The sequence below is a fragment of the Mya arenaria genome, chromosome 17, assembly GCF_026914265.1.
Source record: "Mya arenaria isolate MELC-2E11 chromosome 17, ASM2691426v1".
NCBI classification, from domain to species: Eukaryota; Metazoa; Mollusca; class Bivalvia; order Myida; family Myidae; genus Mya; species Mya arenaria.
Window position 1 is genome coordinate 52,688,020 of NC_069138.1, and position 18,057 is coordinate 52,706,076.

At 34.2% G+C, this 18,057-nt stretch overlaps 1 protein-coding gene across 5 annotated transcripts; it reads left to right on the forward strand.

Moving 5' to 3' along the window:
* Positions 1-4,127: 4,127 nt before the first annotated feature.
* Positions 4,128-17,470, forward strand: LOC128223975 (DBH-like monooxygenase protein 1 homolog). Of its 5 annotated transcripts, XM_052933528.1 has the most exons (12): positions 6,135-6,153; positions 6,550-6,646; positions 8,639-8,831; positions 9,117-9,249; positions 9,628-9,729; positions 10,515-10,694; positions 12,033-12,199; positions 12,867-13,110; positions 13,485-13,581; positions 14,559-14,722; positions 15,407-15,500; positions 16,168-17,470. In XM_052933528.1, exons 2-12 carry the CDS (start codon positions 6,624-6,626, stop codon positions 16,502-16,504), a joined length of 1,734 nt encoding a protein of 577 aa, XP_052789488.1. In that variant the 5' UTR covers positions 6,135-6,153; positions 6,550-6,623; the 3' UTR covers positions 16,505-17,470. The 5 variants fall into 5 exon arrangements, 4 of the variants coding, with proteins under 4 accessions (XP_052789485.1, XP_052789488.1, XP_052789486.1 ...); XR_008259411.1 differs by lacking the exons at positions 6,135-6,153; positions 6,550-6,646 and adding an exon at positions 4,128-4,239 and having other exon boundaries at positions 14,559-14,784; positions 16,168-16,213; XM_052933525.1 differs by lacking the exons at positions 6,135-6,153; positions 6,550-6,646 and adding an exon at positions 4,130-4,239.
* The last annotated feature ends 587 nt before the right edge of the window (positions 17,471-18,057 follow it).

Genomic DNA, 18,057 nt, shown 5'->3' on the forward strand with positions numbered 1-18,057 from the left:
CTGATTTGGAAACAATTTGACGTAGAAAACGTTCTTTTGTACATTTCACCAAAAAGCGCGTGCGACGTTGTTTACTGACGTCATAAAGCGCAGTAATTTTAAACCACTTTTGACGTTAAGTAGTTCCTCTAAAAAAGACATAATTATATACTGTAATGTTATTGGCTATGCATATTTGCCAAACAGTTCTTGAATATTATAGTATTCAAGATGAGTAATACAGCTAGTATATAAAAATAATGCCTGCGTTTTGTTGTCAACAGTAACTTTCATTGGCCGCGAAAATACATTACTTTCCCCCTACCTGCAATAAAAGCTGTGTTGTATACACCGGTCAGTGACTATACAGTCAATAGCTCATGGTTATAGTGTAATGTACTTAGGTTACGGCACTAATAGCTATAGACCTTAGTGCGGCGTTCGACACGGTCGACCACGACATTCTCGTCCATGTATTGACCAACCAGTATGGTGTTTGTGGATCAGCGCTGGAATGGGTGGATTCGTACCTGCGACCACGTGGCTGCTGCGTGAAGGTGAATCAAATTTCTTCATCTCAGCGCCATCTTACATGTAGTGTCCCGCAAGGAAGTTGTTTGGGTCCTTGGCTCTATTTGACTTATGCTGGGACTCTATTTGACATTGTGCCCCCGTCCATTTCCTTGTTTGGGTTTGCGGACGACCATACAGCGAACGTTCGTTTCAAACCAACAACAATCGCAGAAGAGGCTGCAATTCAGGAACTTCAAGGTTGTGCTATAGTCATAAACGACTGGATGAACAATAACAAACTAAAAATGAATGCATCCAAAACAGAATTTATCATGTTTGGTAGTCGCCCGCAATTGGATAAATGTAACACCAAAGAAATTGAAATATGCGGTGATAACATCAAACAGCATAATTATATCAGATATTTGGGTGCTTTTCTAGATGCCACACTTAATTTCAAAGAGCATATTAAAAGAAAGTGTAAAACTGCTATGTTGAACTATTTTAAGATAAAAACTATCAGTAAGTTTCTAACCAAAGAAGCAACTGAGGTCTTAGTTCTGTCATTAGTTATTTCACACTTGGATTATTTTAACGTCATTCTGTATGGTGTCGCTCATTGTGAACTACATAAATTACAACGCATCCAGAATATGTGTGCCAAACTTGTTCTCAAACGCTTTAGGGGTGATAGTTCAAAACAGGCATTATATGACCTGCACTGGTTACCCATAAAGGCAAGAATTAATTTTAAGATCCTCACTTATATGTATAACTGTTCCGTTGGAAATGCTCCTCAATACCTTAGTGAACTTTTGTCTAGAAAAGATTCAAAACGCACACTACGATCCTCGGAATCATCAATAGGATGCTACGTTGTGCCTTTAAATAAGAAAAAGACCTTCAGTGACAGAAGTTTTAGAACTATTGGCCCTAAGCTTTGGAATGAACTGCCTCTGAGCCTTTGACAAAGTGATTCAGTAAACATATTCAAGAAACATTTGAAAACCCATCTTTTCAGAGATTATTATGCATTGTTTTAAAACGTTTACTCATGAACTATTTACCAATATATTTATGAGCTGTTGTCTGTTTACACGATGGTTAACACCCATCATGTTGTAAATAATTTATATACTATTCATTGAACTATGTATGTTGTGTACTGTGTGCTAATATTCGTATTTTTTTTTTCATTGATTACTGGTTATTCAATTATTGTGTCTGTATTGCTGTATTGCTTTTATTATCTTATAATTCATTATTTTACAACGCCATTGAATATGCATTTATATGTAGAAATAGGCGTTTAAGCAAATAAACAAGTTTCAAGTTTCAAATGTACTTACGTTAACTTATCTTAATTATATCATTTCATTTAGTAATTTCGGGTTGTTAATTGAAACACGGAAGTAAAACAGATTGTTTGGGGCGGTCTCTATTACTTGAAATAATCTCTTTTCGTAAAACATGCTTTAGAGGTGAATGATATGCCTCTGTCATACAAGGTTACGTTAAAACGTACTTTACATTTTTAACGTCACGGCGGATTGCGCTTACATGAACGGAGTACGTTTCAAAGGAATTTCGCCTGGATTCCGTACGTTGCACTACATTTAATGTGGTGGAGGAATATAATCTACGGATTTTCCGCACGGCTTCTGTCTGGATGAGATTGGCCATTTTGGATTTTCCTGGTTTCTGATTGGTTTTGGGGCGAATGATTGCCATGAGATCATCACCAATATCAAGGCGCGGGATAGTATAAATACAAGAGCGCCCAGCAGACGCCAACTTTCACAACTTTTCGGCCACATTTGAATCTTTCAAAACATAACTTTTTCAAATCCTTTAGTACAAGTTTATCCAACAAGAAAGAGAACCACCCTGCAGCAATGTAAATATTGAATTATATCATTCTAGATTATGAATAAAAAAGAACGTTATCATTGAAAGAACATTCACAAGTATATATACACTTTAATCAAAGCAATAGTATAAGTGTTACAGTATCTTTTTGGTTTGCAAAGATTGTTTCTTAATTTATGAATAAATAAATGTTATTAGATATGTCACGATCGTTGGTTCTGTATCTAGTCAATTTAAATGTCAACTGGAGCATCTGCTGTCCTTTACGCCTGAAATAAGGTAAACAACAAATCTAACGCATATATAAAGTCGTCTACGTTAGGGTTCACGTTACTACACTTTTCATAAACCATACAATAACAGAAATAAAAAGTGGCGCTTTGATGCGCGTGACTCATCTTAAACGGGGTGTGTAAGACGGGTTTTGCAGCACTGATCATATGACCGGAAACACACGTCCGGTATGAAAGAAGGGTTTTTATTGCATTGTTTACAGGCTGACTCAAGTGCTTCCTGATCAACTAAAGTGTCCAGGTGGACTTTGTCGTGTCACGGCACCGTATGCGGCACCGATGGCTTCAGTGCGTATTGATCATTAAACATATTGCATACCTCTAAACAACCTCAACGCAGCTGTTACTTCCAATTTCATAGCAGTTAAAAATGTCGTCAAGAAAATCATTATAAAACCGTTCTTTTTTATATTTGAAGTACATTAAACATAATAAAATAATAATAAAAGAAAGATTTTTATTAAAACTTATATCAAAAGGCGTAAATGCTTCAATTTATTTTTTAACATCATATCTATAGCTGCAAAAATGAAATATAGTATACGTTTTCTTTTCCTCAAAGAAAGATGAATGATTAATCGCTGAATTGTATTTGAATAAGATAAATAATGTGCACAGAAAAGGGCGTTGTGCTTCTATGTGTTCAATACAAATCACGTGAAAGGTAATACATTATTTTTTTTTTAAAGAGCTTGAGACGAAAGGAATAATATTTGCTCGTCCGTGATAAATGTTCAGTTGTTTTGTATATCAGGGAACCGCTCAGATTAATTGTATTTGCAAGTCGTGCATGTACGCCACTGCATGTAAACCGCAAAGACCTGGTTTAATTTTGCACTAGATTACAACCCTACATCAGTAGATATTCTAAATCTTAAATGTATAATAAATATAACATCCATTTGTGTGTGTTTAATTACAGGAACATTGCTAAAATAATTTAGACTAAGGTGTATAGACACTAGGGCGATTACCATTTTAATGAATATGTTAGATAAACTCAGGGTTCTGAATCAGATGATCAACTGCAGTAATCATATATCATCTATACCTTATTAATATTGTTTCGGCGATAGCTGATCAACCTCAGTTTTGACTTAGATGTAAAGACAAATGGCTCAGATTGTAGACAAATCAAATATTGCGTTTTAGCTTAAATGAATAATGTAGAAGAAATAAATACTTTACGTATTTATGACTCATCTCCACTCATAGTTGAAAGCCTTAGTAATTTAAACCATGTTACTTTTTTTCTTTCTTTTTTAATTTGTTTTCGTGCATCGTATTTACCTTCTGCCGCGTACCGGATTTTAACACAATTTTAACACAAAGGGTCCACTCAGGTGCAAATAGTATTTGAAATATTAAGACGCATTTATGGGCTAGTATTTGGACAAAATATATCCATCGTTTTCATAAACCAGGGTGTACCTTGCTATATGAAACATTGTCTGAACTAAATGTTGAACCATAGGTACTTAACCGAATATTATTTTTTTCAATTGACAGTTCAGAATATAAGCTCTAATTATATACGTGTGTAAATTACACGAATGTGCCGTTTTAGTGAAGTGATTAAATATGGGTGAGCCTGACTTGTTAAGGTTATTTTTTTAATTTATTGTTATAAAAATGAATATTATTTCTCTGTATCATACAATATGTACTTTTTATTTTATACCTATTTTTTTATATGTTCAATCATAGACTAACCTTATTGTACAGTGTGTTTCCATGTATGACCTCACGTGCGTACACATATCCCATACTTTTCCATCCTATACGGTTCATCCTTCCAATACAAGATATAAGTTTCTTCCACCTCAGAAAAGTAGATCTAAAATTTTAACCATGCTAGAAATTCTTATCTTGTCCACGGGCAAAGATAAAACAAGTACCCGGATGGAACTCCTTTTTAATGGTCATCACATTGTAATTACCTCCCTTGTTGAAACCTGTCGTCTGTTGCATCATAGAAACCTTGTCTGGTGGCAATATTTAGAATGTTTATTAATTATTTATCGCTTCAAATGTCATAATAAAAAAAAGTTTCACGCACCTTTCAAGAAACAATGTTTCATTTTCCTCAGAACTATTTAAAGACCGATTTGACTATTAACATAATCTGAATCACTGCGCGCATATCAATGACAACCACGAATCATCACATATCCATACGCATTTATTTTCAAAAACGCACAAAATAGTTCCGACAACAAATACAGGTGGGAGAAAAAGCATCTACCATAGCCGCTCGTGTAAGATAGGTTCATCCAATTTCTCGCGCAGGGTGTATTGCGGAAACTCGCTAAACCTTGTTTCCGCAAAACACCCTACGCTCGGGTTGGGATGAACCTATCTTACACTCACGGCCATGGAAGATACTTATAATCTTCATTTACTGTCGGGTATATGATAAGAAGAAATATAGGCTCAATGGGCTATTTTCCGACATTAAAAACCAACGATAAAGACCGAAACGCGTAAAAAGATTCGACAGACGCTCTAGAGTTATAGTGACATAATGCCTCAGACAATATCTGATATCCATTAAACAAAACATCCTTTAAAGGGACACCAGGTTGTCCGAAAACTGGCACATACAGTATTTCCTTAAATCAAGTATAGAATTGTTAATTCGAGCTTGTATGTTGCCTATAAGATACATCATTGTACATGATATAAAGAATATTCGCAACAATCATCTCATCTCACTCACTGTCTCAGCTGAGTTTACCCGTTAAAAAATAGCGCGGATTGATTTTTTTCGAGCACCTTGCAAGTCACAGGGTCGTTTTACACACTATCATGTAGCCAATGCGCTGTCACATTCAGCAGTTGTATTATCTCTTTTAAAAGATTCAATCACCAATGTTTATCTGTCGGACTCTGTGTCTACGTTGTTTCGCAGCAGTTTCCTCCTTCTTGTATTCTCCAACCTGTTCGGAATTCGTGCATGCTGTGTGTATATTAAGCATGTAAAAGGCACGTGCATGGTGACTAATGTTATTGTAAGGCTGTAGGCCGCAGGTCTACATACTTAATACTTAAATATTGCAAAGCGATATCGGGAATAGTCATATCTACCTTTTAAACTGACATGTTAAAATAATGTGCCGGGGTTACAAAAATAGGACATATTGTGATATGCGGTTTAAAACAGCGCAAATGAAAGGGTCACATTATAAGAATACGTTCATAAGATTGCAACATTTATTATTGCAGATTAAACAAACATCGCGTTTTAAACACTAATGAATGCGGATTTACCAAAAACATTGTAACGTATAATTTTTTTCGCAGTCAAATTTTAATCAAATATTGTCATTTTGCGCTTTTGTCGAAGGCGCAATTCGTTAAACCCTGAAAATGGCACACTTTGATAAAATGAATAAGAAAAAGACATATTAAGGTCAGAATCTCCTATATAAAAAGTGAAATTATGATACATGCGAAAAAAATGACAGTTAATTAGTCTACAAAACAAAACAAAATAAAGGTGTTTGGTTTCTTTCAGATAATGAATTTCGTGCTGACTCGATAAATGTAATTTAACTTTCATAAGATGGAACATTAAATGTCGAGTCAGCACAAGATTCAAATGTAATTATCAAAATGTTGAATTTTATGTATATGATAAATGATAACCTTGCAGAAATTAGTAAGCTGATCATATTTTGAAATGATGCCTATAAGGGTCTTACTACTTTAAGCGTTTTTCATCATGTGAGATTTATTTTGAAATATAATGGACCACACCACACGTACAGGCAAATATCATTTTTCCTCAGTTTATTTAAAGAAGTCTCGTGTTTGCCACTCCACAAATACTTAATATATGGAACACTGTTTGAACTAAATGTTGAACTGAAAGTAGTTAATTTTTAAATAAAAGGTTCTGCACACAAGCTCCACCCGTATAAACCTTTAGAGAGTGAACGGAATTAGTATTAACGGAACAGATTCAATATGAGTGATCGTCGCTTGCTAAGGTTAGATTTTGTTTGTGTGCATTTCTGTTAAGATGTCTTATATGAACCATGGAAAAATTCATCAGGTAATATCAATTTAAATGGATCTATTTCTAATATTTTTCAGAAAATTTCCCGCTAGGGTGGTATCGCTATTTATTTCATTTACAAAACGGTATTCAAATTGTTCCAAAACATTACGATAGTATTATTTGGCTTAAATAAGACCACATGTTATTTAATATTGACGGGGATATGTATAGATGTTCAGCTGATGTATGGGGTGATGTTTCACCTGTGTATAATACTTTAAATGAGGACTTTTAAGAAATGTTAGAAAATGATATTACTTATTATTCTGAATATGGTAAAGAAACTGGTGACTTATAAGTGGAATCGAAATGTGATTTCATCGTACATGATAATTTTAACAATGAATATGACGATGCTGATTATGCTCCTCACCATACCTCTGTGGTGTGATCCCACTTTCCCAACCGCTAATGTTTTCTATAGAAATTGAGGTCGGGGTTTGGGGATGTATTGTTTGTTGTAATAATACAGTTGATTGGCGAAAAATTGCCATACTGTGCTGAAAAAGTTGCGTTCCTAATTTTGTGAAAGGGGTTCTTAAATTTCATAAAATAACACAAATATAGAGCTGATTTGTATTTGCAATTCACAATAGTGCATAAAATTTAAAGTACAAAAATGTACTTTAATTTGAAGAAAACTTACAAATAACAAATAATTGGGATTAAATGATAAATGTTAGGGTCTTTTTCGATAGGGTACATAATAGCCATGGAATTTCATTGCTTGGTCTTTGTTAATCTTCATGCATGCGTATTTTTAATAGTAGAATTGGTAATGGCTGTTAACAAACCTTTTATTCTCATTACGGATCTTCCGTCATTGTTTACGTATGGAGTCATGAATGTAACTTTTCATAGATATCTGGGTTTACTATCGGCGGTTTTTATGAATGCAATGATCATGCTCCTCTACATATTTCATTGTATTGAAAGAATTTCTCACCCAGTAATGAGACATGCAACGATGTTAAATATAAATGGAAAACTACTTTACGTTATCAATTTTTTTAAGCTGAAATGTTTTGATAGTATATTGACCACCTTTGTCTCACACATGTCGGAACGAGTGTGTTTATTAAAGCCTTGGATCATTTGTACATAATGTTGAGTTCTATTGATACACTGCGAAATGGGGAAATCGCAAATTTAAGCAAAACATTCCTATAGTGAAAATAATGAAAACTACGAATTAAATGACAATGAACTAGAGACACAAACATATAACCACCGTATATAAGACTTAATTAAATTCAGTGCTGCTAAAAGAAGATGTTCTTATCCGTATAACGCTTTTAATGTTTCAAATTGATATTCAAGTACACCAAAGACACTTTTGTTTACAAATATGAAAAGGATAAGTTCAAATTGTTTTCGAAATTTTGTCTTGACTTAGCGCACTTGCAGTAGCTTGGTACTCTAGTTCGTATGTCAATTTGGTTTGTGGTCACATTGAAAGCCTAACAAATATACCTATATATAGTGTATTAGAATTATATAATACGAAGAGAAACAAAATATCCATTATTACAAATAAATCATCTATATTGTTCCATCCAGTTATCAATTATTAATCTGTTCAATGAATGCAACTATTGGCATTTTAATAATGACCGTACGAGTCAACCACTTTCTCAAACTCAATATAGGTTTGGAATTTTAGGTACTCTGATATGATGTTTTACATTTACGCCGAAATATCACCATTATGAAAGTCATAGATGAAATACTGAGCTATATGTTTTAGTAAGGTACTTAATCGCCAATTATGATACTTGATATGCAATACAGTGAACTTTGAACTCGCTTGTGGACTCTTTAAACTCTGAAACAAACATTTCTCATATTGTTTTAAAAATCGTATCGAATGTTAAAAACTGGTTAGTATATGAACATTCTAATAAAAGTCAATACTTTGCAGGTGGTTGCCTGCCGTTTGCATATTGCTCTCCTCTGTGCATGCCTACCCAAGTCTTCAAATAAAAATCCCGAATGGTGACAGCGTACCTCATCCATGTGACTCCTCTCGAATATGGGATGGGGTCGGGCACGAGAATCAGGCGGGTGGAGGGGCTAGAAACCCCTTTGGAAGGGACTTTGATGCAAACGGGAAGGTATATATTAATATGTATAATACTTACAAACTTAGGTTAGTCTGAGCTAGGATTATTTACACCATCACAATGAAGCCTCTCTTATGTAAATGTTTATATTGAAAAGACAAAATAACCTTTTAACTAGTGGATTTTCCGAGTACTCCAATTTATTCCACGACAAAAACACACACTATTGTGTAACATAACATAATGCGTCACTACTCAACCTCGCACATGTGCCACCATTAGAGCATTTGATATACTATATCCCTGAAAGTTCTTTCTTTGTTTATATTCGTATAGGTTTGGGACTCTACAATCTGCAGAATGGATTCAGATGGAGATGGACGGACGAACGGAGAAGAACTGGGAGATCCTGACTGTATATGGAGCCAAGGACAGGCTCCAGCAGTCACTTTCGGTCTTTCACACCCAGGTAAAACCTTAGGGACGGTACCCCATAATAACAAGTGATAAGTTTTTCACAGTTTAATTTGTTTTGTTTTGTTCTTTTATTTGAGACCAATTTGTTGGAATGACATTACATCACAGCGATATTCGCAAGTCAATATCGTCCTATTTTAAATTTAGTGTAATTATCAAAATATATTTTTTCAATGCTTATAAAAAAATAATAACAAAAAGATGACGTATTTGACTATAAAAATCATGAAACAATCTAAGAAAAGTTTTATGTCTGTTTCTGCTGTTGGTTTTTGAATGTGTATTCCTACATTAATTGTTAAAATTACAAACTTATATGTTTCTTGTTTCTTGAGGCTCGACCTGTACGTTAAGTTGTTATTATCTTCAGGTGTATGTGAGCCATTGGACAGTAGCACGTGTGCAGGGAGAAACTCGTTTGTAGACTGTGGAAATACCGGAGAGTTTGACTGCCCTCCCATACACGCAGAAGGTAGAGTTTAGTTGTTGTTTCCACCAGGGGTATGTGAGTCTATAGATGTAGCACATGTGCGGGGAGTAACTGGCTTGTATAATGTAGATTTTTATTTTGATCAATATGCATTTTACGGATATTACATTTTGAAAGGAATGACTTGCGGGATTAATGTCATTATCGCGCTATAACGCCAATTTGGCATGATAAAGTGTGTGGACCCAATGCGTACTTTAACCAGTCCAACTGCGTTTATATCTCAGATAATGACATCAACTTCACAATTCATTACTTATATTTACACTTAAAGTTCATTATTCTGTTCAAAAATTGCAAAAAAACTCATTTCAATTTAAAAAGTTTTAAATAGAACGACAAACGTAGCCGGAAACAGACTATCAAATGACGTCACAATAACGCAGGAATAAGTCATCACTTCAAATCACTTTTAATGGTAAACTTGAAACACCAATGACAACAATACATTTAACATATCATAGATCTTAACTCTCTAACAAATTGAGTTAAGTTCTTCGAGGTTTGCTGACACAAAACAAACAATAACAAGATAAATATGTTTTTAATTTACATTCATATTGTTATTCGATGACTCATGATCAGAACATATCCGAAGATGTTGCGTTCATCGAATGATAATCCCAATAGCCGAAATAAAGTTCATTTAAGGAATAGAAGTTGAAGTGTATAAAGTTGAAATAGAGGTATGCAAATGCAATATAGATTAAGTCTTTAAGATGCATCGACATGTCACAAATTGCAAAACAAAAACATTTATTGTTTAGACACCGTCAAAATGGACATACGTTTCCCGGAAACGCCAGTCCCTGCCCAGGAAACCACATACATGTGTATGGCCTTTGAGCTTCCATCTGATAAGCCCTACCATCTGATCGCCTCTAACCCAATCATCGACAACAGGGAGGTCATGCACCACATCATCGTCTACGGATGTTCTGGAATGGGTAATTATTGTTATTCCTAAATGCTTTCCATACAGGACCATAACATTCTAACGTGCCTATTCATTGGCATTAATTTCTTATTTTTTTACATGTATACAAATATAAATAATTATCATTTTTATAAACGTTTTTTTTTTGCAATCTATGCAAGTGAAATTAGAAGAAAGTTGTATTGGGCTGCAGTTAATACTTTGATAAAACCCATGCTTACGATCTGAAAAACATACCATTATTTTGAGTACAGAATAGCCGTAGCTAAATCAGTAGTCTGTGGCAATTCAGTCAAACATTACGAGGTCTGTTTAAGAGTGAATGAGGTTTGTTTGTCAATGTTAAATAACTTCTTTGATGGCTAACGCCTTTACATATTGATCCAGATGGGGTCAGCTTATGATCGGTGGAAAATCAAACAGTGCATTTCAAAATTATCTTAATATTGAATTACATTTCGCAGTGGGTACAAATACTAGTTTTATATTATGTTAACCTCTTTGCGAACAAAATCTTAATACGTGACATAATATAAAATGATGTATCTAGCTTTGGTTGTATCATGTGTCCATGAATAGATATCACGTGACTCATATTTAAAGATTATTAAATATCTTTGATTTGTTTTCGTGCTCTAACCTCCATTTACCTTTAATAATCAAAATGATATTAAACTATCTAAGCAATAAAATAAACCATTCTTTTAAAAAAGAAGTATTGTACAGCTGAATTCAAGTTATAATGGGAGAGTTCTATTCTCATTGTCAGGGGAGATCACTGCGTAGGAAATTATGAAACTCCTTCTTGCCTCTCTTTGTAGCGTTTTAAATGCTACGGAGTTGCTAACTCACTAACTTGTTATTCACTCATTTCAGTTCCTTTCACTAGACTTATAGTGACAATGAGATAAGTTACTCATTGATAGGACACTTAATCGGATTACGTTCACCTTCGATAAATACATTCTATATTTAGCAAAATTATTTAATCAAAGTCAAGGACTAGCTTATAAATTAAGAATAGTTGTATCTGGATGGTTGGGCGCGATTTCAGTTTTCCTTGTATCCCTCCCAATTATCGGGGAACGCGTTAGTATAAGGTTATAATTCAGGCACTCAATTTGCGATTACTTACCATAGAGGCTTCAAACCTCAAACAGCATAAAAATCGCTTGCTCAGAACGTTATTCAATGAATCACTTAAAATATTGATCACCTTTTTTTCATTGCTTAAAGGTAGCATTGCTTAGGAGCATGTCGGGGCAGAAGCCATTAACCTAGGTCAATTATTTACAAACCTTAAGTTTTAAAAAACATAAGAAGTATATTGCCAACATATATATTACAGACACAGCACCAAGAGAGCTCAACAAACCATGGAATTGTCAGGGTGAAATGCAATCATGTCAGGAGATGATAAGTTTATGGGCAGCAGGTAGCCCTGGGATATGTTTCAATGAAGACATGGGATTCCAGGTTGCTGGAGAAGAGGGACTGAAGTATGCTGTGATGGAGGTATGGTGTTTTACTGCCAACGTATTGTATTATCAGCGAGAAAACAATATCTAGGGTCTAGCTAGAATCTGATCATATCATTCATATCCGTAAGTGTAATACGTGTGATCAAGTACAGCAATGACAATTGAGGGATACATGACAACGTCGTAGCTAGGGGACTACGGAACAGAGCATAGATGTACCCTTGCTATCAATTAAACCGAAACTGATATTTTTATTGTAAATATAACTGTTATGTATTATTATTGTATTGTCTACATAAACCTTCCCCAACAAGCAAGTAGCCAGACGTTTGAAATCATGATGATTTTTTATTTATCATGTCTCATTTCATTTAATTGATGGTATCTTACTATAACGTCCAATTATATATTAAGCAATGAATTCAAAACATAACATATAAACTGATTAATTAATTTAATATCGTACATAGCTACATGATAAAAAGAACCCTTACAATGATTATTGTTTTGTGTTTTATGGCTACTATGTGCATGCAGGCGATTGTAGCATTTATATGAAAACAAAAACTGTCTCAATACCAGATATGAAATATATCTCAAACTCACTAGAACCACATCTACACCATTAAACGTACAGTTATCTACAATAAGATTTGAATGAAACAACTCCCATCAAATTGATACATATATTCCCATTTCAGTTCCATTGGAACAACCCCTCCCTCGTCGACAGTTATACAGATAGTTCTGGCTACGAACTTTACCTCACTCCAAATCTCCGCCCTTACAATGCTGGTGTGTTAATGATTGGTCAGAGTGACATCGCCATTCCGCCGGGTAAAATGGGACACGTGGAAGAGGGCACCTGTCCTGGCAATTGTACCAATCAGATCATGACGGGAGATATACAGGTCACATTGGCTCTTAACCACATGCATACGATGGGTAAGTATACCATTTGTTTGTCCACTTTTCTGTTAAGAACTATCGTATTTGGTATATAAATTTCTTCCAATGTATAACGAAACTTCTTTTGAACATTTAAAAAGCTGATTTTTGAATTCGGTCGTCGAGTACTCAAAGATGTATAAACCTCATTACCTTTATGTTGAAACTGGCTCATTTTAAACGTTAATGTAAAAGTATTAAACAAATATAGCACGATTGATAAGTCGTTGGTCAAGTGTGAGGTTAAGCGTTCACTGTTAATAGATGTTCATTGAAACAGCTTTGTTTTAATGCTCTTAAAGCTTGTTTGGTTTGTAATCAAACATAATTTGAAGAACTTGACGTCTATAATAAGGTTTGTTTTACTTCAGGAAAGGCCCAAATCACAGAACTGAATCGAAATGGACGGCGTATACAGTACCTAGCAAAAGATGACCACTATGACTACAACAGTCCTGTGTTTTATGAGTGAGTTCAATGCGTACAGGTTTATTTAAAAATACGTTGTTTTTAATACGAATCTTAGCCTAGCGTTCCCGATGGAATATTAAACTTTGAAGATGAAAACAGTCTTCGTTCTTTTTCAAAATATTCTGATATTTATCATAAACGATATTCGTAGATTTGAATTACATATCTAGACAATCGTTGATACGGCGAGATTGCTCTCACATCAATAGTTGCCCTGGACCTCACCCCAAAAGAACAGAAGTACTGTTTTTTTCTCCCGAAAAACCTACCTATTTAAATGCGATTTATTTATACTATGGTGTATGTGATAAATGACATAAGTATATATAATCTGTCAAGAGTCCTTATATAATTCACAATTATATTCAACACGTTCAAGAAATGTGTTAGAAAGCCTACCTTCGCTTAGCTCCGATAAAAAATATAAAACGATCACCTGTGTACATGTGTTACCTGCGCTGTTGATGAGCTGAAAATCACAAACTGACTAAGCAATGCCATTTCCCGAGCTATTTGCATTGCAGGAAAGTATTACCCGGATTGTTTTATACCGAAATATATACGGTCGTTTTAGTTCCGTAATGAGATGATATCCAGTAAGAATCACAACATAAACACAAATCTTATAACAAAGTTTTCTTTATCATTTTCCTCATAAATGATGACGTCACACCCGGTTATTCGACGTCATAGTTTGCTTTATCTTGTGACGTCATTTTATATTAAATGCAGAAAGAGACGAACGTTTTAAAGTTTTAAGTCTTCCTCTGATGATTTCAATAGAAAACGAATTACTTTATTCTAATAAATCTTAATCATAAAAACAAAATTAGAATGGAACTTGCAAATATTACCAATGGTTGTTTCAAGTTACAATGTTCACAAACATATGGAGTAAGATTGTTATATTAAACTTGAAACAAGGCTATATAGCATGTGTTCGAACGCAGTACCAATATATCCTATTTTTACAGATATGAGGATCCTATAACCGTTCGACCAGGAGACGAACTCCACACAACATGTGTATGGCAATCGCTTGACAAAACAAAAACAGTCAACTATGGCGAAGGGACGCAAGAAGAAATGTGTTTTGCTTTCCTTATTTACTACCCTAAGGAAAACTTTCGGTCAGAATGTGAGCAGTGTGTGTTGACAGACAGTTTACAATTAGCTCAATAGGTCCATACTTACGCTATGGTGCGTTTGTAGTCTTTTGCTTCATATTCCTGTCAACAATATCAGAAGTATCTTTTTGACTGCTGAGCTTGTCCTTGCTATTGACAGTTCATATTTTTGTTAGGAATTTAGATGAAACTAATTCTCTTTTCATATTCGTCACTTCTATGCACGAAGCCAAAGGTGTCCGTTTGTAATTTGATTTTTATCCAAGCTGCCGTAAACAATATCAAAGTAGATATTTGGGTTACACGATTTTCTTTAGTACATTGTTGCTATTTATTATCAATTATTATGTTCTCTTGTTTTTTATGCACGGGGTTAATGTTTACATGGCAAATTGATAACGGTCTACAAAAATGTGGCTTTAGGCTAACGGATATTATGAATTCTCTCTTGACAAAAGGGTTAACATGAATGGTTTGATGTTTAAAACATTTCGAATATGAGCATAATTCTACATCCAATGTATATTAGTCGGGCGCATAATAACATGCTGGTGCTCGTTTTCAAAGCCTTTCAGAATGTCGCCAGTACTTTTAAATCAAAATTTGGATTCGAATGTGACTAATACCAGCTTCCAACTGTATTCCATATTAACATAAATTAATTAGAAAGATGTAGCTTCCTGTATTTATTTCAGCGTGTGTATCAATAAAGGGACTTGATCATTGTGAACTATGGATGAACGGAAAAGTCAGGAGAGGGTGTGATTTTGATAAAATTTTCAACCCAGTGTAAGTAATTAATTGAACCAACATACGCTAGGATAGCATGCCGTCCCTCGTATACACACACATATTGATACTATTTTGAAGTTTTCTATCAGTATGGAAAAAATATGTAAATAGTTTGTCAAAGAGAAAATAATGCATGAATTCCTAAAGCATCACTTTGTGTTTGCTTCCTACTGTAAACGCAATCCGACATTGTTATTTTTAAATTGCAAAGCTTATGCTGCGCTAGTTAACTTTACACGTTTTGCACAGAGTGTGATATTTTCATCTTTCTTAGCATACGACATTAAATTCTTTTAATATTTTCAACTTTCTTAGCGTATCAAATCAATTGGTTCAAAATACAAATACAAAGACCTTTACAACACATAAAAACGTTGTTCATTTTAGCTTAAACATCTTAGACGAATAACCAGTGCTGAATTATTTAAAATTTAACAGATTAACTTTTCAATTTTATAATGAAAGTGAGAAAATACTTGGACACCTAATACCAATCTTGGTGCGGATTCTTGAAAGAAACGAAATCAGAAGCTCCCGTCTTTCATTTTCAAACACAATGTCAATTTTTAAATATTCAAACGTAGTCATGGATGTCAAAATGTTGAAATACTCTAATCATTCAGACATGATAAATTAATACAAGGTATTATCCTTTTAATTACAGAGACCCCGACACTGTGGCCATGAACGAAGCAGTCTCAGAAAAATGCACACCATTTGTTTGCCGGGAGGAATGTCTTGATTACGTTAGAACCCTTAAGCAACATCCCTGCTTCATCGGTGACGTAGGAGACTTGTTGAGAACTTGGTACTTAAGGGATGAATCCACAAGGAACGAAGTAATATCCTTCTTTGCTGCAATTGATTCGTGCGATATGGAGTTGTGGGAGGAAAGATACCGACCGAATGGAAACATTGATGGATCCATATCTTCTGCCGAGAACCGCCTGGCCTCGACGCATTTTATATTCGCAGTTGCTGCCCTTTCATTGTTATTTTGATGATGTTTTGTGTATATATTATTCCGAGAAAGCTTACTGATTACGTAATTTTAATAACGCAACAGTACATAAATATCACCACGATTACACGTTATTATACAAAATTTGGCAATGAATGTAGATGAAAAAAATAAGGATATTGATTGGTTATGCTACGTATCATTGTGAACACATTACATATTGCAGTATTATTTGGTAGCGTATATTCGTCCTGAATTTTAGAAACATCATTCAGGCATCAAAAGAAAATTATTATTTTTTGCTTTGTTAAATATATGTACATGTATGCTTTCCATACAGCAAGAGGATAGTAAAATATAGTATGATTTTTATTTGAACTCTTTATTCCAAACACTACCTTTCGTTTGCCTCCGTAAATGTTAATAAGTGTTGTAGCAATAAAAACTATTCAATTATGTCACAGTTAAGAGTCGTATGAGATGACGTATATTATTCCGTTTTGACTGGTTGCTCAAATCTAAAAACTTTCAATATATTTTAATTCAAGAGACAGATATATGTGCATTTGAAGTAGTCTTGGTTTAGCTTTTTAGCTTCAGGAATTCAGTTTCTGAACTATTATATTTGGGGAATTTAGAAACTTATTTCCTACATAAACATATAACAAAGTGTGCTTTTAGTTGATGTAGTCAAATCAATCTATTTGTTTTGTGTAAAATTGGACTCCCATTTGTACATTTGTTTGAACACATGTACTGTACCTTTTTCATTATTGACTTTATATTCAGTTTTCAGTGCAATTCCTACGTTTTGCATAAAATGCAATTTTATTTAAAAAATCGTGTTTTGCTTTGGATATAAGAATGTTTTACTTTACATGCCTGCTATATATTTCATAAAGTATTTGTATCTTTAGTACGAGTTTATACGGTATGTTATTAAGAGTCAACAATTCGAGCTGTGATTCAATTATTTCTGTTTCTTTAAATAAACGTTCTCCTTCAGCTTTCAGTATTATTTTCACATGAAGCATATGTTTTTTTAATAATATGATGGGAACGACATGCACACGTCCAATATTCAAATATTAAACAACGAATACTTTTAACGACACAATGCTAAGGCCTGCAAGAAACTAAAAAAGAGATACACGCCACAAAAATAGTAATGCGGTTGTATAGGTTCGTTTTTTATGGACCTTTAAAACAATTTCCACAGGGCACGTGTGTTTGCACCCTTGTTAAAGATTTGGTCTCTGAAATATACGTGCCCTTTTACCTGAATATATCAGTTGTATGGTCTGGTTCGATGTCACTTTTAATATCGTTATGTTTAAAATTATTTACTGTTAGTAGAAATTTCATGTAGTCAGTGCGCTCGAATGACAGGTGTGTTTATTTTACATGGTCGGAAAAGACACAAAAAATTGTAAGGATGCAGCAGCCAACTGTCGCAAACTGTTGTATGTGGTTTTGGACAATTGGTCCATTTTTATCCAAAAGTTGCCAAAAGATAACCTGACGACAACTTGTCCCAGTTTTATTTAATTGATTGCTGATTTGTTCTATCCTTCATATTTGTGTCATAAGTAC